Source organism: Sapajus apella, unplaced genomic scaffold, assembly GCF_009761245.1.
Source record: "Sapajus apella isolate SASKATOON/1434 unplaced genomic scaffold, GSC_monkey_1.0 scaffold178, whole genome shotgun sequence".
In the NCBI taxonomy this organism is placed as follows: domain Eukaryota; kingdom Metazoa; phylum Chordata; class Mammalia; order Primates; family Cebidae; genus Sapajus; species Sapajus apella.
In genome coordinates, this window is record NW_022437118.1 from 713,142 (window position 1) to 738,130 (window position 24,989).

General features: G+C 43.6%; 1 protein-coding gene across 1 annotated transcript in view; it reads left to right on the forward strand.

The window, feature by feature from the left end:
• Nucleotides 1-648: 648 nt before the first annotated feature.
• Nucleotides 649-24,989, forward strand: part of MUC13 (mucin 13, cell surface associated) — a 30,454-nt gene continuing 6,113 nt past the window's right edge. Inside the window, exons 1-9 of the mRNA XM_032268296.1 lie at nucleotides 649-786; nucleotides 7,042-7,449; nucleotides 11,562-11,684; nucleotides 13,507-13,613; nucleotides 15,524-15,579; nucleotides 19,296-19,459; nucleotides 22,338-22,457; nucleotides 22,756-22,885; nucleotides 23,550-23,587. Coding sequence (XP_032124187.1) covers nucleotides 735-786; nucleotides 7,042-7,449; nucleotides 11,562-11,684; nucleotides 13,507-13,613; nucleotides 15,524-15,579; nucleotides 19,296-19,459; nucleotides 22,338-22,457; nucleotides 22,756-22,885; nucleotides 23,550-23,587 — 1,198 coding nt within the window. The 5' untranslated portion in view covers nucleotides 649-734. The remainder of the gene's footprint in view (nucleotides 787-7,041; nucleotides 7,450-11,561; nucleotides 11,685-13,506; nucleotides 13,614-15,523; nucleotides 15,580-19,295; nucleotides 19,460-22,337; nucleotides 22,458-22,755; nucleotides 22,886-23,549; nucleotides 23,588-24,989) is intronic.

Sequence of the window (24,989 nt, forward strand, 5' to 3'; positions counted from 1 at the left end):
ATGAGTGGCCAGGAACAGAGAGATCAAATCAGCTGTTCTGTTTTCTCTTTGCTGTACTTTATTGCCCACTCCCCAACACACCAGTTACCCACACGACTTCAGTAGAGTTAGGTTAAATGCCATGGTGTGATGTTCTCACATGGGAACTTTACTGAGGGGCTGTTCCCAGGTACAGTCACAGAAGCTTGGAGATGTGATTACAGAGTTTGAGAAGTGACCATCAGAGAGTCCTGGGATGGTGGTCCCCAGCATACAGTGACAAAAGTTAAGCAACGAATAGTTTGGGGAGACATGTAAGTCTTATTCAGGGATTCTCAGAACTATAGCCGGAGGAAAGTGGGTTTCCTGCACTCAAATGCAGGTGAGTAGAGCACAGTCTGTTACTGAATGTTTAAAGGAATGCTGGTCTCCTAAAAGATGGTAGCTTGGAGACATTTGAGGTATCAAGAGATTAACCAAACGTATGCACCACCGACCTCACAAGGATGTTTGGAATGTCCTGACTTATTCTGAGCTTTGAGCCAGAAAAATGATTCATAAGGCCAGTTGCACCTCTTCTATCTCAAAAGCTCAGAAGAGCCCTATGGTATATGGCCACATGCTAACTATAATTGCCTTTCTCTGGTTTGACGTCAATTAATGACTGGACTTTGTACCTGATAGACAGTTAAAACTAAGGGTAGCTGGGGAAGGAAATCATTTCCTCTTTGGATTACCAAGCAAGAACAGCTAAAATGAAGGCCGTCACTGATCTTACTCTTCTTGCTCTCCTTTTTGTAAACTCAGGTAAGGAATATTTTTACATTTTAATTCTTCCAATCGTGTATGTTATCTTTGAGATAAAATCAGCAGGCCAGCACACGGCCTGTTTTCTAAGTGAAGTTTCCTCTCTAGCTCTGCTCAAAGACACGAGCATTTTAGCCTGGGATGAAGACAGAGCAATAGCAAAAGTGGTCTGTGGACTGGGTGCGATGGCTCATTCCTTTAATCCCAGCACTTGGGGAGGTTGAGGAGGGCAGATCTCTTGAGGTCAGAGGTTTGAAACCACTCTGCCCAACATGGTGAAACCCCGTCTCTACTGAAAATGTAAAAAATTAGCCGGACATGGTGGTGGGTGCCTGTAGTCCTAGCTACTGAGGAGGCTGAGGCAGGAAGAATTACTTGAACCCAGTGGGTGGAGGTTGCAGTGAGCTGAGATGGTGCCACTGCACTCCAGCCTGGTCAAAAGAGCGAAACTTCATGTTGTGGGGAAGCGGGGGGCAGTGGTCTATGGAGTAAGATTTGGGGGCTCAGCAAACCAGAGGTTTGTCTTTGAGAGTTTCTGAGGCCAGATAAGAAGGACTAAGTAGGTTCCAAGGACCCAGTTCTCTACTAGCGTTTTGGAGCCTCTCTCACGATACTCAGAGAGCTGACCACAGGAAAAAGCCTCCTTTCACAAATGGACTTGAATTTGAGAATGCTAAGCCATAGGGAGTAATTGTCATGTTGATTAGGCATCAGACCTGTACTCCCTGTTCTGAGTTAGGAAAGGTTCTATGAGCCACATGTGGGCGAGGCCATCAGTATATTGAGAGGTAAGGGTTGTGGGGGCTGATTGGCCCCTAAAATTTTGCTGAAAAATCACTGGCCTGATGGATTAATAGGAAAAAAGGCATACAGATGTATTTAATGTGTGTACCCAGAAGCCTTCAGCATGAACACCCAACTTCCTGATGACATATGGAAGCTTATACACCATCTTGAGGTTACAGAAAGAAAGGGGGCTTTGATCTTGGTAAAACAAGTTATGGGAGAGGGGAGAAGAGGGATTCCATTGAGGGGCAATAAGTGATTTTTAGGGAGAATAATTGGATTTGGGAGCAAAAATAAACTTGTATGTAACGCTCTGGAATTTAAAGATCCTTGGAGACAGTCCTGATCTTGATGAAGGGTCTGCTCAGGGGTGGCCGGCTTCTTGGTCTTCTTTCCTTCAGTGAATAATGACGTACCAGGGAGGGGAACAGGAGCAATTGTTCTTCCTTGATGGGTCAGTCTTTGCCGTGCTTGTTGACCTCTAAGAGATTTTGATTTAAAAATACTCACTATATCAAGGAGCTATATTTGGGGGTAAAATAATTTGATTTCCTCCAGGTGCAATGAGTTGAAATCTAGAAGCTGCTTGCATCAAGGAAGAAAGTCTTTGATAAGGCAAATATATGAAGAGAAATTAAGCCCTTTTAGAGAACTGGAATGAGTGGCATCAGGGTTAGAGTTTTTTGAGAGCTGGTTTCAAGCTCTTAATGCGGGAAGGTTGCAGAAGGCTAGCTGCACGAGAGTGGAGGGCTTACCAGATCTCTCCAGCCAACCCTGGGGGCAGATGCTAGGTCCAGGCCTTCAGGACCAAGGAAGAATTGGTGAGGCTCGTATGACTTTCGGGAACCACTATTAAAAAAGGCTTGACTTTTAAAAAATGGAATAGAAGGGCGGTAGAAAGGGGAAAGTTGGCTGGGAGGGGTCAAGGAGATTAATAGAGAGGTAAGGGAATCAGGAATCATTGAGGCTCAAGGTACCTTAGGGGAGTAGAGATGTTTCTTGACCCAGAGAGCCCAAGGGGAAGGTCAAATGGTGGCGCAAGCAGGGATTCAGATGGCATGCCACCACTTATTAGCTGTGGGGTATCTCTGACCCTCAGTGTCTCCCTGTGTAACACTAGAGGGGAAATCCCTATCTTGAAGAGTGACTGAGAGGATTAAATGAGACAAAGTGCCTGATGTACCAGGGATACTGCCTGGCACATAGTAGGGACTTAATACATGATTTCCCTTTTTGTCATGTCTGTACTTGGATCTGATTTTCTTTTCTTTCTTTCTTTTTTTAAATTTTGAGATGGCGTTTTGCTCTTATCTCCCAGGCTGGAGTGCAATGGCCTGACCTCAGCTCACTGCAACCTCTGCCTCCTGGGTTCAAGCGATTCTGCTACCTCAGCCTTCCAAGTAGCTGGGATTACAGGCACCTGCCACCATGCCTGGCTAATTTTTGTATTTTTAGCAGAGACAGGGTTTTGCCATGTTGGCCAGGCTGGTCTCGAACTCCGACCTCAGGAGATCCACCTGCCTTTGTCTCCCAAAGTGCTGGGATTACAGGCATGATCCACTGCACCCAGCCTGGATGTGATTTTCCAACTTTGTTTTTGATTTTATCTTCTTTGTTTAAAAAAAGTTATACAAGTAATGCAGACCCATTGTAACAAATTCAAACAATACAGATGTGTATGAAATAAAAATTGGGCATCCAATCTGCCTTCCCAGTCATCTACCTCCAGATATATTAGTATTGACAGTTTTTGGTGGCTATTAAGATCTGGTTTTAAAGAAAATACTTATTTATTTAATTTTATTTTATGTTTTGAAATGGAGCTTTGCTCTTGTCACCCAGGCTGGAGTGCAATGTCATGATCTTAGCTCACTGCAACCTCTGCCTCCCAGGTTCAAGTGATTCTCCTACCTCAGCTTTCTGAGTGGCTGGGATTATAGGCACCCACCACCACGCCCAGGTAATTTTTGTATTTTTAGTAGAGACGGGTTTAACCATGTTGGCCAGGCTGTTCTTGAACTCCTGACCTCAGGTGATCCACCCACCTTGGCCCCCCAAAGTGCCAGGATTGCAGGCATGAGCCACCGTGCCCAGTCTGAAAATTTTTTTTAAAGTTGCTTTTTCATCTAACGTTAAGGATTTTGCAGGTGTGTGTAAGGAATCACTACTTCAAAAATAAGTTCTGTCTCAGATTCTGAGCAACCAAGGGCAGGAAGTGTGTCTTGTACACCTTTACGTTCCTCCTCATCCCCATGCTTTGCATAGCACCTCGACTACAGGAACCCCTGCACAAGTATGTACTGAAACAAATGAAAAATGTGCCGGTGACATTTGAAGTGCCTTTAACAGGCAAAACTTTCCAGGTTGTTTTTGCTTTCTCTGAGAGATTAAGGCTGCATTATTCCACAGAATCTGATGGGTGCCTTTGGGAACCAATATCTCACAATAATGAAGAATTTAGATCTGGGAGAAAGGTGTTTGATTGTGACTTTCAACTAGCTTTGAATAAAGCAGTTAATAGGTGTGCCCTGGACAAGAGTAGTGGTTATGGAGTGTTCCCCAGAAAAAAACAGGTCAGGGCATATATTTTGCCATTTAAACCTATGATTTGTACCTCCACGGACATTGTGCTATCCTTGTGTTGTTCAGAAGCTTTAGGACCTAAGGAAATAAAAATATTAAAGCTAGTTTTACTACATAGATGCCTTCATACATTTCTGCTAACTATACATTGAATAGAATTGGTTATTTTACAATTCCTCTTGGGTATTTTTACTAGATAATTTAAGCCTGGGATATCAGCTCTAAGCTGTCTTCCCTGAAATCTGTACAACCCTCAGATATAACACATGTATACACATAGGCACACACACGTATATTTTAGTTAAAAAGCCTATTGTAGCTATTCACAGCAATGAATTGCTGTCAGCTTGGAATGTGTCTCTTTTATTAAAACTAATAGAGCATTCCGAAGTGTAATCTCCCTAGCAAACAGAAATGTAAAACCAAAATAAGCTACCAAGTCCAAAACTCCTTGTCATAATTCCAAAGACCTGCAGAAAACCTCTTAAGACGTCCCAATTTGTTTTTTGCAGATCTACAGAAACATGTTGGTTCTTTGGCATCGGCCGAGAATGAACATTTCCAAAGCATGAAATCGAGGGTCTGGTGGGGTTGGGGATGTTTGCATCCAGTCTGCCAAGCCCTTTTCTTCTGTCCAGAGTTTTCCAGGGTGAGGGCCAGCCCCCAGCCACTCTCACTGCTACCCCAATGATAGAGGCATCGTGGAGGTCACTTCTACTTCCACTGCTTTCATTCTGATCCCCAATTTTCTCTATTTGCTCTTCTTGTGTTTGCTCCTTGGGGATGTCTTGGCTTTTTCATTAAGTGGATGGCCTTCCCCACATCTTTAACCAAGTGGTAGTTAGGACATTGGCATCTCACAGACCTGGCATTGCCTCTGGGCAAATCCCTCAACCCCTCTGTGTATTGGTGGGCTCTTCTGTGAAATGTGGGCACCTATGTCTATTTCACAGGTACTGTTGGGCACAGGGCCAGCGCTTGATAGTTGAGAACTATTCTGAGTAGCAGGAATAGGAAGAGTAGCCATCAGTATTGCCAGCTGGTGACGTATTTCTTGCCCAGGAAGAGTAACTGCTGATCTCTTCAACACTTCTGAATGGCTATGTCAACCAAGCCCTGTTGAAGGTGAAGAGCCAGGTTCTGCCCTCAGGGGGCTCACAGACCCATGGGGGAATCAGGAAGCATATTCAGCAGTTCTTAGTACCCTAAGGTTTAGAAATTGCTTCCTCACTAAAACTTTCTTTTAATAGTTTTTTTTTTTTTTTTTTTTAACCTATTGTCATGGTCAGAGTTCTTAGAAACAATGAAAGTTTCTAGAAAATGTATTACTGGGCCAGGCAAGGTGGCTGACACCTGTTACTCCAATACTTTGAGAGGCCAAGGTGAGAAGATCACTTGAGCCCAGGAGCTTGAGGCTGCAGTGAGCTGTGACGGCACCACTGCACTCCAGCCTCCATGACAGAGCAAGACCATGGCTCTTAAAAAAGAAAAGAAAATCGATCACTAGATCGCTAGAGTTTACTACTCCATGGTCCAGGGGTTCCTAAAAGTTGTGAAAATGTGACTTTTATACCCATCATAGCTCACAGGGCAAAGATCATTTATTCATCTTACTCTTAACGTATCTAGAATTGTGAATGAGAAAACACTACTAAAATAAAAAATAAATAAAATTTTGGAAGAAGTGTAATAAGCACTTAATGAGGTACTTTTATTTCATCATTTTTTAAATTATCCAACCCCAAACTTTCCCTCTCTCAATCTAACCGGGTAATGAAATATTGGGGCAGTTGCCTTGAAGTGCAGAGAAGACGAAAGGAGTCCACTTCTGGGTAGTCACAGCGCCACCTTGTGGCATTCTCAATTGTCCTCACTGAGGACAGTCAGGCATATTAAATCCAGATTGACAGTTCTACAACTACAGGCATAAATAATATGACTTCTTGGTACTCAACTTAACAAATATTAACTCCTCTGCGGGCCTGGTGGGTCATGCCTGCAATCCCAGCACTTTGGGAGGCTGAGGCGGGTGGATCACGAGGTCAAGAGATCGAGACCATCCTGGTCAACATGGTGAAACCCCGTCTCTACTAAAAATACAAAAAATTAGCTGGGCATGGTGGTGCATGCCTGTAATCCCAGCTCCTCAGGAGACTGAGGCAGGAGAATTGCCTGAACCCAGGAGGCGGAGGTTGCGGTGAGCCCAGATCGCGCCATTGCACTCCAGCCTGGGTAACGTGAGTGAAACTCCGTCTCAAAAAAAAAAAAAAAAAGAGACCAGCCTGGCCAGCATAGTGAGACCCCATCTCTAAAACAAACAAAAAAAATTAGCCAGCCATGGAGCTGTTACAACTGTAGTCCTAGCTATTTGGGAGGTTGAGGTGGGAGGATTGCTTGAGTCTAGGAGCTCAAGGCTGCAGTGAGCTATGGTCACACCACTCACCATTGTACTGCAGCCTGGGTGGCAGACCAAGGCCTTATTTCTAAAATAAATAAACATTAACTCATTTGTCATATTTTTCAATAACATTTTTTCCAGTTTTGTCTGTTTAATTTTTAATTTTATTTATGGTGGGTTTTTTTTGTGATTAGAAATAGCCATGTATTTTAATTTTTAATGTAGTTATATATATTCATTTTCTTCCAGAAAAGAATGAGTTGAGGCTGGGCATGGCAGTTCATACCTATAATCTCAGCACTTTGGGAGGGCAAGGAGGGTGCATGCTTGAGCCTAGGAGTTCACGACCAGTCTAAGCAACATGGGGAAACACCATCTCTACTGAAAAGAAAAGAGTTAGATACTAATTAGTATTAATACTAATTAATTAACAGCCATTACTTATTCGATGCATTGTCTCCTCAAACTTGGTGTCTTTGTTCCTCCAGCCACCAGCCAAGCCAACTTAACTACTGCTTTAACAGCTACAGAAAATGCAACTGCTCTTCCTGGAGTAGCTACAACTGATGCCAATGAAACTGATTTCACTGAAATTGTTAGCACAACAACTACACCTTCTTCCTCAACAGCTCTTTCATCTACCTCCACCATAATTGATACAAATAGTTCCTTCACAATTCCTACACCTGGTATTACAGGCGGTGAGTCAACCACAAGTACAGATTTACTAAGTACATCTGACATAGTTTTTTCATCTACAAGTGATGTATTCACCACAATGGTCACTTCTAAAACACAAAGTAACAACGAAGTGTCCCCCTCCACAAAAGACAGTCAATCACCAGGGCCTTCCACTAGCACCACTTCACTGGAGACCAGCAACCTAAACACTACAGGTAAGGGTGATTCTCTCCCCAAGGAGGGAGTATACCATTGTGGAGGAAGGGAGGTGGGTGTGTTCTGGTGGGGTAGGCAAATGGGTCTAAAGATGCCCAGGGTTTCCTTGGATATGAATGTGAGCTTGCAATCTGTGTCATGATGTAGTGATGGCAATGGCCCTAAAAGATTACCCTCAGTTTCCTTCTGTTCTCCTTTCCTTCCCTCCCATCTTACCTCAAGTTATTTGCTAGCTGTGAAGTATTTTTTTGTTTTGTTTTGTTTTGTTTTTATGAACTCGGGCTTTGTGAAAGGTATCTCTATAGCTTTCTTCTCCCTAGGGGATTTTTAGAAATAGTTTCAGCTTCTCTGAGAAGACCAGGTCCAAATAAGCATGGACTGTCCAGCCCCACTGGTCTAACTCTCTGGTCTATCGAAGGAAGAAGTCAGTTCTACTCTTAAGGTAAGATGGTGGCTGATCACAATGTGGAATTTGAGCCAAGTCATGGAATTTGAGCCTGAGGAATAGAAAGCAAAACAATAGCAGTGTTCAAACAGTCCTAGGCATAACCAGGGCCACTGTCCAAAGGACAGACGCTTTGGGAACACTAAGCGATGACAAGTGACCTCAAGCAGAAGTTAATGAAACAGGAACCATTTGCTTCACTTCCCCAAGCTCAATCTGTAACAGAAATCAATCAAGTTTATCAGAAAGGCTAAATGCCCCTGTAGGCCATGTAGGGTCTCTGTTGTAACTCCTACACTACTATTTTAATATGAAAGTAGTCATAGTTAACATGAACCTGATTGTGTTCCAATAAAATTTTATTTACAAAAAACAAAAGGTTGGTCAGATATGACTCATGAACCAGCCCTGATCTAGAAGAATCATCATATTTTCGAGCCTGTAGAATCTAGGTAAATCCTGTCATTCTCAGATGGGAAATCTGGGACCCAGTGAGGGCCATGACTCACCCAGGGTCAAAGAACAAGTGGATGTCTCCCTACCCTTAACTTCTGGTAGCTTCCTCAGTGTTCTTTGATAGATTTAAGAAATGGATGGTTAAGCAAGTAGAGCCCAGAGTCTGTATCTAAGACCTCATTCTCCAATCTTCTTTCATGCTTGGAGGAGCCACTCTGAAGGTGGGCTCCAATGGGATGCAGCTCTCCTGGAATCAGGAAAGGGAGGTTTTCTTTTCTTTTCTTTTTCTTTCTTTTTCTTTTTCTTTTTTTTCTTTTTGCAGAGAATGATTTATTAGGCACAGAGAGAAAGAAAGAGAGAGGGAGAGACAGCTCCCATGCTGCCATGGGAGGGGAATCCGGAGGGGATATCCCAAAAGGGAGGTTTTCTAAGCCACTTCCGCTTCGCCATTTCTGCTTCGCTGGGTGGCCCCTCGGAGTCAGGCCATCTCCCTGTGTTCTGGCCCTACCATGAATGAACTGTGGGGCACGGGGCAAGGCATTTCTCTCTTGGCTTCAACTTACTCATCTGCAATAAGGCGGGACTGAACTAAAAAGCCACCCAAATCTCTTCTGGCTGTAATGTCCTATGACTTCTTCAATTCCTGGCCACCTAGCAAGCTAACGAGTCTGTCCTTCATTGCTAAAGAAAAAGCACCGAGAGTTATTTGTCTGGTGTCTCCAGAAGGAGATACATTCAGTCTCTTCCCTAAGATTTCCCAAGTCATCCTTGCAAGGTGGCTGAGGCTTTTTTTTTTTTTTTTTAAAAGAAGCCATTAATTTTACTTAGAAAACTGGTTCATACCTTGTCAGAGGGGTAACCCTTATTTTTGTTTATAAGATACTGAACTATGCCTCCTTTTATTCTAGATAGTCTATTTTTTTCTCTTTAAAAAAATGTTAATGAAAGCCAGGCACAGTGGCTCATGCCTGTAATCCCAGCACTTTAGGAGGCTGAGGTGGGTGAATTGCTTGAGCTCAGGAGCTCAAGACCAGCCTGGAAAACATGACAAAACCCCATCTTACAAAAAAATACAAAAATTAACAAGGTGTGAAAGCACGCACCTGTGGTCCCAGCTACTCAGAAGGCTGAAATGGGAGGATCACTTGAGCCCAGGAGGCAGAGGTTGCAGCCAGCCAAGATCATGTCATTGTATTCCAGGCTGGACAACAGAGCAAGACCTTGTCTCAAAAAAATGTTAATGGAGTTTACTTTTAGAGAAGTTTTAGACTCACAGCAAGATTTAGATGAAGGTACAGAGGTTTCGCATATACTCCCTGACCGGACACATACATTATCAACATCCCCCACCAAGCGATGTGTTTATTACAATTGACAAACCTCCGGTGACACGTCATTATCACTTACAGACCATAGTTTACGTTAGAGATTACTCTTGGTGCTGTGCATTTTATGAATTTGGACGAATAAGTGTATAATGACATGCACCCCTTCTTATAGGATCACAACCCTAAGAATCCTTTGCACTTTTCATTCTTCCCTCTAACTCCTGACAACCACAGATCTTTTTACTGTTTCCATAGTTTTGCCTTTTCCAGAACGTCATAGAGTTGGAAGCATACAGAAGGTAACCTTTCGAGATTGGCTTCTTTTACATAGTAGCATGCACTTCCTCTATGTCTTTTCATGGCTTGTTAGCTCATTTTTTAGTGCTGAATAATATTTCATTGTCTAGATGTACCAGTTTGTTTATCCATTCACCTATTGAATGATATATTGGTTACTTCCAAGTTGTGGCACTCATGAAAAAAAGCTGATATTAACATGGATATGCAGGTTTTTGTGTGGACATAAATTTCCCACACCTTTGGTTAAATACCAAGGAGGATGACTCTCAGGTCTTCTTGTAAGAGTATGTTTAGTTTTGTAAGAAACCACCAAACTTTCTTCTCGAAGTGGCTGTGCCATTTTGCATTCCCACCAAGCACTGATGAGAGGTACTGTTACTTCATATTCTCACCAGCACTATTTTATTTTTCATTTTTTAACAAAAGGAAATTGGGCCCTTGATCATGGAAAAAGCAGCTCAAACAGGGCAAAAGCATATGGAAAAAAAATAAATCTCCCTCTTATCCTAAACCCCTAGGACCCAGAGCCCCAGTTTCCTTCCTCAGAGGCAACTTCTGTGGCCAATTCCTTGAATCTCCTCCTTGAAATTATCTATGCAAATATAAGCATACATATTTGTTTGTGTATATTCCTCCCCTTCTTTTATTCACAAGACAGAGCATGTTATACACATTGTACCGTACATACAGCTTTTAAAGAAATTGGTGGTTTCTACATATAGGTTTGTAGGACTTTCAGACAGCTCTCAAGGTTATCAAACACATAAGCTGTTCTGAAATCACAGCTCAGAATCATTCCACTTGACGGAGATGAAGAAAACTGCCAGCCAAGATCGTCATTGGATCACTGACCTAACTCTCCTCCTCAGATCTCATCCGTTCCCTGGAGAGAGAAAGATGCTGCACCCTGCCTGGCCCGGGAATCTCCGCCGGCAGTGTAGAGCCCATTGCAGCATTATTTTCACCATTTATTAAGTCACCCACTCAGAAAGCCAGAGGCTGGAGTGTCTTCTCATGGCCTCTTAGGATTTTCACTGAGTTAATCCACATTCTCTTCTTTACTATCCCGTTCCTGTTTTTATGGCTATGTCTCCTAGGAATGCTTACCAGAATATAACATCTAGTGTCTTTTTGGAGCTTCTTGGCTGTTCCTCCCTATACGACAATTATTCATACCTTTCTAAAAACAAGGCTTTATCTAGGATGTTTTGGGGAGCGCTACGTAGTGTTAGAGGACCATGCTTCACAGTTCTGGAGGGACTTTGAGACGTGAAGATTCCTGACTCCTTGAAGTTAGAAGACTGCAGTCTCTCTTTCTCTGGGCAAGCCCTTGTGTCCACTAATCTCTGATCTTTACTACTGACAAGTATTATACTTGGCTCTAGAATTTCAGCAACAAACTCTATAGAGACCTAAGCAAGAAAACATTTGTTTTTTAACTTTTCCAACAGTGTGCTATGGAATAACACAACCAAGAAATGGCAAGGGCCCAGGAGGGAGGCATGAAGATGGAAAGAGACATTTCCAGGTGTTATGTATTGTAATTTCTCTGGATTTCTAATCTCTTTCTACTCCATCTAAGGTCCCAGCAATCCTTGCCAAGATGATCCCTGTGCAGATAATTCGTTATGTGTTGAGCTGCATAATACACGTTTTTGCCTGTGTTTAGAAGGGTATTACTACAACTCTTCTACATGTCAGAAAGGTGAGTTACAAGGGATGAGCCCTGGCTGAGCTCTGTATCTCATACCACAAGTGGAATTGAAAACTCAAAATGATGGCAAAAAGAGATTCCAGAATATGAGAGAGAAAGAAAATGTGGAGGCAGGCTGGGCATGGTGGCTCACGCGTGTAATCCCAGCACTTTGGGAGGCCAAGGCGAGTGGATCATGAGGTCATGAGTTTAAGACCACCCTGGCCAAGATGGTGAATTGCTGTCTCTACTAAAAATACAAAAAATAGCTAGGTGTAGTGGCCGGCATCTGTAATCCCAGCTACTCTGGAGGCTGAGGCAGAGAATTGCTTGAACCCAGAAGGCAGAGATTGCAGTGAGCCAAGATCATGCCACCGCACTACAGCCTGGATGACAGAGCGAGACTCCATCTCAAAAAAAAAAAAGAAAAAAGAAAAAAAAAAAAACCAAGAACATGTGGAGGCAACAAAGGCGAACAAAACAGAGAAAAATGCTGTTACCTGGGGACAATGAGGCAGAAGAAGGTGAACTATCTAAGACCACACTGTCCAGCAACCCTAGGAGCCTGGTCTTCAGCTGTGTCACAGGATCTGTTTGCTCCATAGCATCAGACACCCCTCTTAGAGACATAAGAGCCCTTCAGCTCTAAAAATGGATTTCAGGAGTACATTTATACACCTGTGGTGTAATGATGTTTTGATTAGATCACCAGGTTGCAATGAAGGTCTGAGGCCTATCTGAGTTCTGTTTTTTTCTTTTTTTTCTGTTTTATGAACGAGAAATGTCTTCATTTTCCAGAACAGCCAAATCTCTAAGAAATGAATGCACTGAATTGCCCACAGGGGTTAGGGATATACCAAAAGCCCCCCAAATGCTTATATTTTTAGCATTAATAATCTCACTTCTGGGGATTTACTCTAAGTAAGTGACCCCAAATACAGAAGAACAGTTTGTGTGTGAAGGTGTTCATTGCAACCTTTTTATTTTCCTTTTAAATATTTTTTTTTTTTTTTAAAGATGGGGTTTCACCATGATGGCCAGGCTGGTCTTGAACTCCTGACCTCAGGTGACCCACCCACCTTGGCCTCCCAAAGTGCTAGGATTAGAGGCGTGAGCCACCGCGCCCGGCCCCTTTTAAATAATTAAAAGCACTAAGTCCAACAACAACAAAATGATTACATCAAGGAAGGGGACATGTACTTCATAGAATATTATGCAACCTTTTAAAATGATGGTTATGAGACCAGGCACCAGAGCTCACACCTTAATCCCAGCACTTTGGGAGGCCAAGGAAGGCAGGAGGATCACTTGAGGCCAGGAATGTGAGACTAGCCTAGTCAACATACTGAGACTCCCATTTCTACAAAAATTAAAAAATTGCCTGGGTATGGGGGCATATACCTGTCATCTCAGCTAATCAGGAGGCTGAGGCAGGAGGATCCCTCGAGCCCAGGAGTTGGAGTCAGCAGTGAGCCAGTTGTGCCACTGCACTCTAGCCTGGGTGACAGAGCAAGATCCTGTCTCTCTCTCTCAAAGAAAGAATGGGTATGAAGACTAGGCAACGATTTGGAAAATACTCATTACATATAAGAAAAAAAGAAATATGGCATAAACTTGGAATTACAACAATGTAAACTGTGAATGGAAAGAAATATACCAAAATGAAAATAGTTGTGCTAGGTTGGGTGGGATTATGGGTAACTTTTAAAATATTTCCAGATTTCCTGTAGTGTCATTATACAATGTTGCGAATTCTAAAAAACATGTTTTAAAACAAAACGGAAATGACCCTCTTTGCATTAAATAGTACAGAAAGCTTATGCTTAACTTTCAGGAAAGGTATTCCCTGGGACGATTTCAGTGGAAGTTTCAGAAACATTTAACTCAGAAGAGAAAAATTCTGTGGCCTATCAAGACTTCTATAGTGATATTACTAGCTTCGTAAGTATTTTCCAACTTTCATTTCTGTAAAGCATTCTTTGTTCTGACACTGAGTTGCTGAGTGTAGAGCTGGTCTTCAGGTGGTTCATGCTGGTACCATTGTACCAGTTGTTCACAGGGAAATGTACCCTTACTGGTCCGTAAACAACAGCTGTCCTGAGCACCTCCACCAGTGCCACCCCTTCTTCATTGCCTGGGCCCCTTGGACCTCCCCATGGTCTTGTACCTGGAGGCATGGCACCTGGCCTGGCATGGCAGAGGGCCTAAGGAAGCTTGGCTCCAGCCGTGCAATACCCATTGTGATTTAAGCTATTAATACAGTTTTAAATGGACAGATAAAAAAAAAATAAATTATTTCCACAGAATGAAAGAGAAAAAATTTTAAAATGTTGTTTCTCTTTTTTATATTCAAATTTGCATAAATTTTCATACTAGACTGGCTTTAAAAAAATGTCTAAAAGAAGAATTACATCTGAATATCTGTTACCTATTTTTCCCATTGTCAAAAATGATGGCATGAACAACAGTTTCTTATCGTTTAGATTATTGTGATCAAGTGCACACATGTGAGCGGGCATGAAAGGAAAGGGTCTTTCCATTCTTCAGCCACAGATGTTAGTCCTAGAAGGACTTGCAGAAAGTGTCCAGCCAATATAGCTCAAAGTTCAGTTTGAAAGGAAAAAATATTAGCCTTAAATATGTCTTAGAAGTCAAGGTGGAGGCCGGGCGTGGTGGCTCATGCCCATAATCCTAGTACCTTGGGAGGCTGAGGCAGGGGATTACTTGAGGTCAGGAGTTTGAAACCAGCCTGGCCAATATGGTGAAACCCCATTGCTACTAAAAATACAAAAAAAAAAAAAAAAAGCCAGGCATGGTGGGGGGGACCTGTAACCCTAGCTACTTGGGAGGCTGAGGCAGGAGAATTGCTTGAACCCAGGAGGCAGAGGTTGCAGTGAGCCAAGATTGTGCTACTGCACTCCAGCCTGGGTGATAGAGTGAGACTCTGTCTCAAAAAAAAAAAAAGAAAGAAAGAAAGAAAAAAGAAAAACAAGTAGTAGACGTGGAGAGACTTTTTTTTAAAGCTAAAGTCTATTCTGTGACAAGGTCTGTGTCTCCCAATTTGAAATTGTGTCACTATTAGAACTGGTAACATGGAAAACACGTATCATGGAAATGATTTTGCAGATGGTGCAGAGAGAGCTAGTGCTTCCGGCTGCACAGCCAGCCAGTACATGGTAGTGCTAGGATAGAATCCATGGCTGCTGTGTCACAGAGTTTGCTCTGCCCCTTTGCCATGTCATCTCTGCCCCGTGGGCCAGCTGGCAGTGACTTGCCCTCTCATCTTGGATCTGCATTCAAATTTGCCAGCTCGTACTATTCAGTACACTGAAGACAGCAACATCAATGCAGTCCTACTTCCAGGGAACCCCTGAAGTGCTTCCTGTGGCTTTACTGAGCAATGGTCACTTAGCACTACATTCCCCAAACTTGTCTTTGAGTGTGAGTGTCACAAAAGCCCCCTCCAGTTTCAGGCCTTATGCCCTGGTCTTCAGAGATTAAAGACTTAATCTCAGTCACGACTTGATGTTCCTGGGGGTACCAATGAGGAAATGAAGCATTCTTAGAGTTTCTGGGAGATTTGTAATCCAAAAGGGATCCACCAGAACTCAATTGCAACCACTCGAGTTAGGAAAATAGAGACAACTTACTTTCTTCCAGGGCGTCTTAGCAGCCTATGTGGGGGTGGTCCTGGCTCAGATCGTAAGAAGTCCCCGGGGTCCATTTTCTACCCAGCTGGATCCTGTTAAAAGCTAGATATGGCATTATTTTTTTCTGCCCCATTTGATTTGTAGAAAATGTTAAAAAAATTTTTGCTTTTTACTTGTTACTAAATCTGTTCTCCTCCACAGTTTGAAAATGTATTTGGCACATCTGTTTATGGACAAACTGTAATTCTTGCTGTAAGGTAAGTTTGTTATGGACTGCTGGGGTACTTTGGAGGCAGATGTGTGTCAGTCTAACTTCTGAGCTTCTCTTGAGGTCTGCATGTAACATTAAGGCCCTTTGTGGCAAGTCACAAGTTAAGAGGAGAGGGTCAGTCTCAGTCTGAGCACTGCAAAGGGGACGGTGTGCCTTGGCCCTGCCTCTGACGTCACACCAACCCTGGGCAGTGTGTGGCCTGGGAAAGACAAGATTCTGTCTGTGATTGGCTGTGCAGCAACTCGTGCACATGGTCCAGGACATCATCTGCATCATCTGGATCTCTTTGTTTGGCTTGATCCTATGGCTGCAAACCATACCTAGTCAATCCCTGGAATGTGCATTCCAGCAGGCCAGGAGCAGATTCAATGGCCCATGATCATCTCTTCCTCATATGGCAAGTGTGATGGGAACAAGAACACCCAAATCACACATCTGGCTACAGAATGGTCAGTGGTAAGCTCTTTCTGCGGTGAGAGCAAGCACTTATTGAGCACTTCAATATGTAATGGCAAGTGCTGGGTGCTATTTAGGGACATAAAGAGGCAAAAAGCAATTCCATCTCAGCCTCCTCTGAAGCACATTAATACACACATACACAGGCTGAGGAAAGAATGCTGTAAGACAAACGGAGTTAGGTAAGAAAATCGGTCCTCATGTAGCAATGCACTATTTACACCTTAAGTCTTACTATTGTATTTATCCTTATAAGCCATATCAAATCCTTTGTGGCTCACACCTGTAATCCTAGTGCTTTGGGAGGCTGAAATGGGAGGATCACTTGAGGCCAGAAGTTCAAGACCAGCCTGAGCAACATAGTGACACTACATCTCTACAAAAAAAATATTTTAAAAATCTTTGTGGAATAAGATAGAGAGAGAGTGTATGTATGTATACATGTATATAAAATTTCAGAGAGGACTTTTAAAAGTGATGGGTTTCCAGCTTGGTGTTGAATGAGGGGCAAGTCTGGTTGGCAGTGAAGAGGCACAGTTTGTATGGTGGAAGGCTGGCAGTCAGCAGACAGGTTGGGCCCAAACGCAGAGGCTCTGAAGCTGAAGGTGTACAGCAGACAGCTGCCGGAGGACTATGAATTGTTTCTGGGGATTAGGTTTGGTTTAGTGGACAACAGCCAGTTCATGTGTAGGGGATGCCTGGATACAAACAGGAATGGTGAGGTTGGAATGGAGTCAGCCAAAGCTGTGCTTGAATCCTGTCCCTGGCACTTCCTCCCTGAGTGACCAGGCAGGTGTTCTAACCTCTCTGAACATTTGTCACTGCATTGGTATAATTGGGATAATCTGATCAACTTCCCTGGAGCCTTATGAGGAGTAATTGAGGTAACATTTGGAAGATTTCCTGTATGCAGTGTCTGGCACATAGTTGATTTCAACACCAGGGACCTGCAGTGTGATGGAGAGCTGGTCCCACAGGGTCATTTGGGGAATCCCCGAAACTGTGGCACTCTTTTGATTCTTAAGGAGTTACTAAAAGTGAGGCAAGGGTGTTTGGAGGCAAACCTTCACCTGTGAGCTCAGAGGCATGGAGGGAACTACTTCCCCCACCTCGGGGGCCTTTGCAGGGAGAATGCAACTGGGGCTCGCCTAGAAAGGCATTTCTTAGGCTCCAGCCCAAAATTCTCTCTCCCCTCTGACTCTGCAAGCTCTTTTCTACTGTAGCAACGTTGGAATTGAAAGGATCCTCAGAATTTCTCTCTTTAAAACCTCTCTTTAGACAGAGGAAGAAACTCAGGCCCAGAGAAGCTGACTGATCTTGGGCCACTAATGGACAAATAGTGGCAGGCTTGGGTCTGGACCTCACGTCTTAACTCCAAGCCCAGTGCTCTAGTAATTTATACTCAAGTGCACAGTGGCTCCAATATTCCCTTTAACTGTTCTATAGGTGTAATGTCTTGCCTCCTGAATTAGAATATAAACTAGTAGTTTCTTTAAATGAAGAAATTATGGATGGCATTTGCTTTCCTAGCCCCAGTGCAAAGCTATGCCATATATTTCAACCAATATAGAATAATTTTTATGAAGTTCACCTGTCTCACTGCCCTTTACATTCCACTGCCACCCACCCTCACCACACCAAATCCTGTCACGAATGAATTATGGCAGAAAATATTAAATTATTGGGCCACGCGCAGTGGCTCACGCCTGTAATCCCAGCACTTTGGGAGGCTGAGGAGGGTGGATCACCAGGTCAAGAGTTCAAGACCAGCCTGGCCAAGACAGTGAAACCCTGTCTCTACTAAAAACACGAAAATTAGCCAAGTGCGGTGGCGGGCACCTGTAAGCCCAGCTACTCGGGAGGCTGAGGCAGGAGAATCATTGGAACCCAGGAGGTGGAGGTTATAGTGAGCTGAGATTGCGCCATTGCACTGTAGCCTGGGCAACAGAGCAAGACTCTGTCTCAAAATATTACAATGCTGAAGCCCATTTCATTTTTTGGACTCCCTTTTGTGCCTAAAAATTGAATTTCGTTCATATTTTGGATTTTCTTGATTGTTCTGAGGACCCAAGATGGATGCAAACATTTCCTAAGGAGGTTGGCTATATTTTTAGGCTTCTGCATTTATTTGAGAGTCAAAATGAAACATGAGCTGGGCAGGGTGGGGCGTGCCTGTGGTCCCAGCTACTTGGGAGACTGAGGTGGCAGGATCAGCTGAACCCAGGAGGTCAAGGCTGCAGTAAGCACTCCACTACCTCACTCCAGCCTGGTGACAGAGCAAGACCCTGTCTCTGAAAAAAAAAAAAAAAAAAAAAAAAAGTTAAAAAGGAGTATAAAAAAACATTTAGACAGCAAAATATATCCTGAGGCTTAAAAGCACAGAGCCACACATCAGATAATGAAGAAGTTTTTAAAAGTCCTTTTCCCCCATCTCAGTGATTGTATCACTTGATTCTTTTTGGACAATGAAATAATTGAACTTGGCACAGCTGTGCTTAGGGCTCTGAACTGCAGTCCTGATGAGAAAGAGAGAGAGAGACAGAAATGGAGATAGAGACAGAGATAGAGACTGATGTCTCTTGTCTTACTGATGGCAGGAACTTCGTATCGCCCGTAGGATCTGGTAGTACATGCTCATGTTTCCAGCAGCCCCAGTCCTCTTTGTGTCAGTTCTCCTTTAGGTCATGTGTGTCCAGGCCCAATCATATTCCCACTTTGAAGCTGCCTCCTGACTTCCTGGTCCTTTCTGGGAGTGATCCAGGCTCTCTATGGCTGGTTACTGCTTTCTCCATGCACAGGGAAGGACACGGGCCCCTCTGTCTCTCTCAAAGAACCAGTCTGAGATTTAACAGCTCAGCAAGACCTACTCTTGCTGTCCTGTAGAAAGTGACAATTTCCCATTTCAGATGTTACTTGTTCTAATTCTGGTTAGCTCCAGGCTCCTAAATCCTTAAAATGATTTTTTGCAATTTTTCAAAGAATCATTATCCACAGTTTTCCTAAGTGCTCTCCAACAGAACACTGTTTTCACCATAGGTTTCCTCTCAACACACATCAAATAGAGACCTCCAAGCCTATACATTGCCATCTTTTGGCAGCGCCAGACTCTATATGTGGGCCCCAGTTGTAGGGACAGGACAGCAGGTCAGGACGAGGACCAAAACATTCAGGAGTCTGGGAGGTAGGAAGACTTATTTGTTGATTCTTCAGTTCAATTCATTAATGACAGATTTATTTCATTTTTAGCACACCTCCGTCAGCAAGATCTGAAATGCGTGCTGGTGACAAGGTTGTTAATGTAGCAATAGTAACAATTTTGACAGAAACCACAAATGAAAATGAGACGAGTGTGGCTAATATAATTGATAAAGCAATTAGAAATAACCCAAGAAACATTAAAAACTATAGTTGTAAGTATTGTATAATTTTATTCAAAGTTTTTTGTAAGCTTTTTCATTCTATGTGAAAAGGGGCCAAGAACTACATTATTGAACTGACAAATGTCTCCAAATTTCCTTTTAACCAATTCTTCTTCTCTTTACCTGCTCACTTGCCATCTGCTTTTTTCCAACCATCTCCCGAGTCATCAAACTGGCCAGGGTGTTCCTCTCTAGGAAGGTATAAATGACCAGACATATCACTGCTGGCCAGGGAAAGAGAAAGGAGAAACAAGACGGCTTTGTACCAAGTTAGAGCTTTACAAATGATTACATAAGTTTTATCCTTGGCTGGGCCCGGTGGCTCACTGCTATAACCCCAGCACTTTGGAAGGCTAAGATGGGCAGATTCTTTGATAAGAGGAGTTTGAGACCAGCCTGGGCAACATGGCAAAACCCTGTCTCTACAAAAAATACAAAAAATTAGCTGGGTGTAGTGGTGCAGGTCTGTGGTCTCAGCTACTTCGGAGACTGAGTTGGGAGCATTGCTTGGGTCCAGGAGGTTGGGACTGCAGTCAGCTGAGATCACGACACCACACTGCAGCCTAGGTGATAGAGCAAGACTGAGCTTTACCTGTACTATTTTCCCCTTTAGATTGACACACAAGCCCACCATGTAGCTGTAGCAGTTTGCGTTTGCTGTGTTACAACGGTAGTGGCCTAAACCAACCACCATTTACTTATTGCAACCCTAGAATTCTATGGGTCTGAATTTGGGCTGGGCTCAACTGGATAGTCTGCTGATCTGGGCAAGGCTTAACTGATCTCTGCTGGGCTCACTTAAGTATCTGCCATCAGCTGCCGGGTCAGCTAAATTGTTTGTCTCTGCTCCACATAGTCTCTTATCCTTACCAGACCCGTCCAGAGGATTTCAACAGCAGCAAGAGGACTTCCTGGTCCTTTCAGGGAGTGAACAGGCTCTCTACGGCTGGTTACTGCTTTCTCCATGCACAGGGAGGGACCTGCGCCTCTCTGTCTCTCTCAAAGAACCAGTCTGAGATTTAACAGCTCAGTGAGACCTACTCTTGCTGTCCTATAGAAAGTGACAGTTTCCCATTTCAAGTTTCCCATTACTTGTTCTAATTCTGGTTAGCTCCAGGCTCCTAGATTCGATGCACAAGTGTTTCTCAAGTCTCTGCTTGCATCACGGTTATAACTGTCCAGTTGGCTAAAGCAATTCACCTGACCAAGCACAGCGTGGAAGGGCCGTGCAGAAGGGCTACAGAAAGGTGTGAATAAATTGCTGTCATGACTGCAGTCAACCCACCACAGCAGTCACCAGAAGTTCCTCACCCCAGAAGCAACCCATTGGGGCCAGTCCCAGGAAGAGGTGTTTACAGCTGGTTCTCAGTCCTGGCTGCCAAATCCAGAATCCTCTGCTGAGCCACAACTTATTTGACTTTTCTATAGCATTTGACACCAGTATCCTTCCCTTCTTGATATTACCTTCTTCCTGGGCCCCCATCTACCATTCTCCTAATCACTTTCCTGCCTCCCTCACCCTTCTTTTTGCTCCTTCTAAGACTCCTTTTTTCATCTCTTAAATGTTTCTTTTTTTTCCTTTCTTTTTAGACAGGGTCTCATGCTGTTGCCCAGGCTGGAGTGCAGTGTGGTGATCTCGGCTCACCACAAGTTCCAACTCCCGGGTTCAAGCAATTCTCTTGCCTCAGCCTCCCAAGTAGTTGGAATTATAGGCTTGCACCACCATACCCGGCTAATTTTTGTATTTTTAGTAGAGACAGTTTTTGCCATTTTGCCTGGGCTGGTCTTGAACTCCTGGTCTCAGGTGATCTGCTCGCCTTGGCCTCCCAAAGTGCTGGGATTACAGGTGTGAGCCACCATGCCTGGCCAGAAAATACTTTTTCCTGTTCTTCAGCTTCAATGTCACAAATAAATTGTTTTCTCTGTCCCAAATTGAAGAATCTCTTGCTCTACGCTTTTAAGTAGAGGTATTTGCATGTGGCAGGAGGATGGAGGCTTAGTTACAGTTTGGGATGTTTTAGAGAGGAGCCATATGACTCTACCTACTCCTATTCTTTCCCCATAATCCATTCTCAGACTCATCTCCCCCCGCCTAACCTCCCACCCTTCACCCCCCACCCTCCATGCCCCAGCGATGGAATCTTGCTCTGTCACCCAGAGCTGCAGTGCAATGGTGCGATCTTGGCTCATGCAACCTCCGCCTCCTGGGTTCAAGCAGTTCTCCTGCCTCAGCCTCCTGAGTAGCTGGGACTACAGGCACGCATCACCATGCCCAGCTAATTTTTGTATTTTTAGTAGAGACAGTGTTTGACCATGTTGGCCAGGCTCGTCTCAAACTCCTGACTTATGATCCACCCTCCTTGGCCTCCCAAAGTGCTAAGATTACAGAAGTAAGCAACCACGCCCAGCCCAGATTCATCTTTTAACCCTAATGCCTTCCAATCCATTTTTATTTCTTTATTTACTTTTATTTATATTTTGATACAAGGTCTCACTGTTGCTCAGGCTGGAGTGCAGTGGCGCGATCATGGCTCACTGTAACCTTGAACTTCTGGGCTCAAGTGATCCTCCCACTCCAGCCTCCTGAGTAGCTGGGACTACAGAACTTGCCACCATGCCCAGCTAACTTTTAAATTTTTTGTAGAGATGGGGTTTCACTGTGTTGCCCAGGCTGGTCTTGAACCCCTGGGCTCCAACGATCCTCCTGCCTAGGCCTTCTGAAGTGCTGGGATTACAGTGAGCCACTACACCTGGCCCCAAAACTTATTAAAAGGCAAAGTATAATAGCGACAAGGTGGGGTAATTTTCACAAATTACTTTATCCATATTGTTACGCTAACTATTTTTTTAAATTATTTGTGCTACTCAGTGGTCCTTCGGTGTGATTATTACGGTTGTAATGAGGACGGGAATGGATGCATCAATAGTTTAGCATGTGAATGCAAATCTGACCTGATAAGGCCTAACCCACAGAGCGCTTTCTGTGTTGGTAAGTGTTTCACCTGCTTCTAACCTTCTTCACAACTCCCACTTTCTCTCCTTTTGCAACATACAAAATTCACTGCTTGTTTCCACATTCATTTCAGAGTCCAAGTGATACAACTTTAGACATACAGACCAAGGCTGGGACCTTGGCTAACCCAGGTCAGCTTCACAGGGGGCACATCAACAAGCATCTCATTTACCTAGAAAAAGCAATGTGAAAAACACTGTCACGTCGTCACATGTGACTTTGGGGTTAAAGAGATTGTTTCTGAAAATTACCAAGAGATCATTCTGTTTTGAAGCTTCCAGTCTAAAGTGTCCTGATACCTGCAATGCAGAGCACAAGCAATGCTTAGTAAAGAAGACCGGCGCGGACCCTGAGTGTGTGTGCGTGCCTGGCTACCAGGAAGATGCTAATGGGAACTGCCAAAAGTAAGAAAAGTCACTTTGTGTTTGTCTCGCCATAGCTGGAGCTAGGCAAAGAAGATAGGCCTTGCAACACATACCTGTATACAGGTGTTGAGTCAGGAAGTTGGTAAGGTGGCATAGGTTGGTAGAGACAGAGCATCATCATGATCATCATCATCATCATCATTTTCGAGCATTCTCTATGCTCCAGGAGACACACTAGGTAATACCTGTCGCATAGCAACACCGTTCGGAATGTCTTAGCTTCCCATTTTCAAGTGATGAAACTGAGCTGAAAGGAAATATCCCCCAGCTCACAGGACAGCAAATAAGGGGCAGAGCCATGTGGCACCACAGCCTGAGAGGGTTCCACTACCTTCCATGCCTCTTGGGTTCAGCTTTGCCTGAACTGCAGAATCTTCCTGGAGCACGGAAGATGGAGTGTTCAGTCAGTAGCAAATGAGCCTACATGGAATTGCGTACCCCGCCTTACCCTTCCAGGATCCCGTGGAAGGTGATCTCCTGGAAGAATGAGGGTGTAAGGAAGGCAAAAGAAAGGGGAAAGGAAGCAAGGAAGGACAGAATGAAAGGAAGGTGGAAAGGAAGATGTGGAGACTGGGGTGGGAACTCTGACATGCTTCCCACAGGGGCTCTTTAACACTGTTTCCTTTCGCTCACGGTATTTCAGGTGTGCATTTGGCTACAGCGGACTCAACTGTGAGGACAGTGAGTATGAAAGTCTTGCTATTATAAACAAGTTATTAAGCATCTGAGAAATCAATAGTGACCACATTCTACATCCTGCCCAGTCCTTCGAAGTCTCTGTCCTGTTTCATAAAGAGAGAAACTATCTGCCTCCAGTTGGTCTTCTGGGTCCTGCCCTGCCAAGCCCACCCTTAGGTTATGGACAGCAGCCCCTCTGCCACAGGAAATAACAGAATTCAGCCCAGGAGGGGGCTGGTGCCTCTGGACTTGCTTGAGACAAGAGAAGGGAGTCGTAGCATTATGTTGATTTCCTACATTAGCTTACATATGTATTCTCTGTTGCTACTAGAGATAAAAGACAAGCACATTTCAAAAATTCTGGTGGTTATGGAAGAGCAGACCTAGAAAACAGACGTTTAAATACTCAAATCCTTTTGTTTCAGAGCTATTTACTAATTGGGATATTTTGCTGCAAATTCAAATTCTGTTCCCTCCCATGTTCCACCCCCACCAGATGAAGAAATACTAACTTTAGATTTTCAATTATTTTATATTTTAAAATCTACATAATGAACTAAAGATCAGTGATCCAAGATGAAGGAAATATTACTGTCAGCCTTCCTGCCAGCCATGAAGATAGTGATGGGTGACATTCTCCATTTCTACTGTATTTTATTGCAAGGAATAATTTGCTAAGTCTTCCTTTGGAGTTTTCAGTTTCCACACCTATAAAATGAGAGGTTTGGACCAGACAAACTTCAAGGTCTTTTCCAGACTTGCTAGTCTGGCCCCATGAATCCACGTTAAAGGCGGCATTTGTGGGAGTCACATAGAAGGTCTAGAGCACACAAAGAGGTCTAGAGCAGCATTGCCCAGTAGAAATACTATGTGAGCTACACATTTTATTTGAAATTTTAGAAATTTCAAGTAAATTGCTAAAAGTAAAAAGATGACATTGATTTTAAGAACATATTTTATTTAACCTATATATCCAAAATATCATTTCAACATGGAATCAATAAAAAAAAAAGATTAACCAATTATTTCACATTTTTTTCACAGTGTTTGCAGTCTGGTGTGTCTGTTACATTGTGTCTCATAGCCGCAGTCACGTGTCAATAGTGCCAGCCAAGGCAGAGTTAGGAGAAGAGAATGGGTGACAATGAATGTCTAGACTCTTCCCTCATTGATATTATCAAGCCATTGGCTGGCTCCTCTAGCAGTGACATTTAACTCCAACCTAATTTCTTTAGCTTATCAGTAAGGCGAGGTATAGAGGGCAGGCAAAGGCAGCAGAGGTAAGGAGGGAGGTGTGGCCCTCGGTTGAGACCCCACTCCCCACCAAGCCCACGAAGATCCTGCCACCATCGGCCTCGTTTGTATTTACAGTCTTTTATCTGGCAAGGCTGCCCTTTCCAAATTC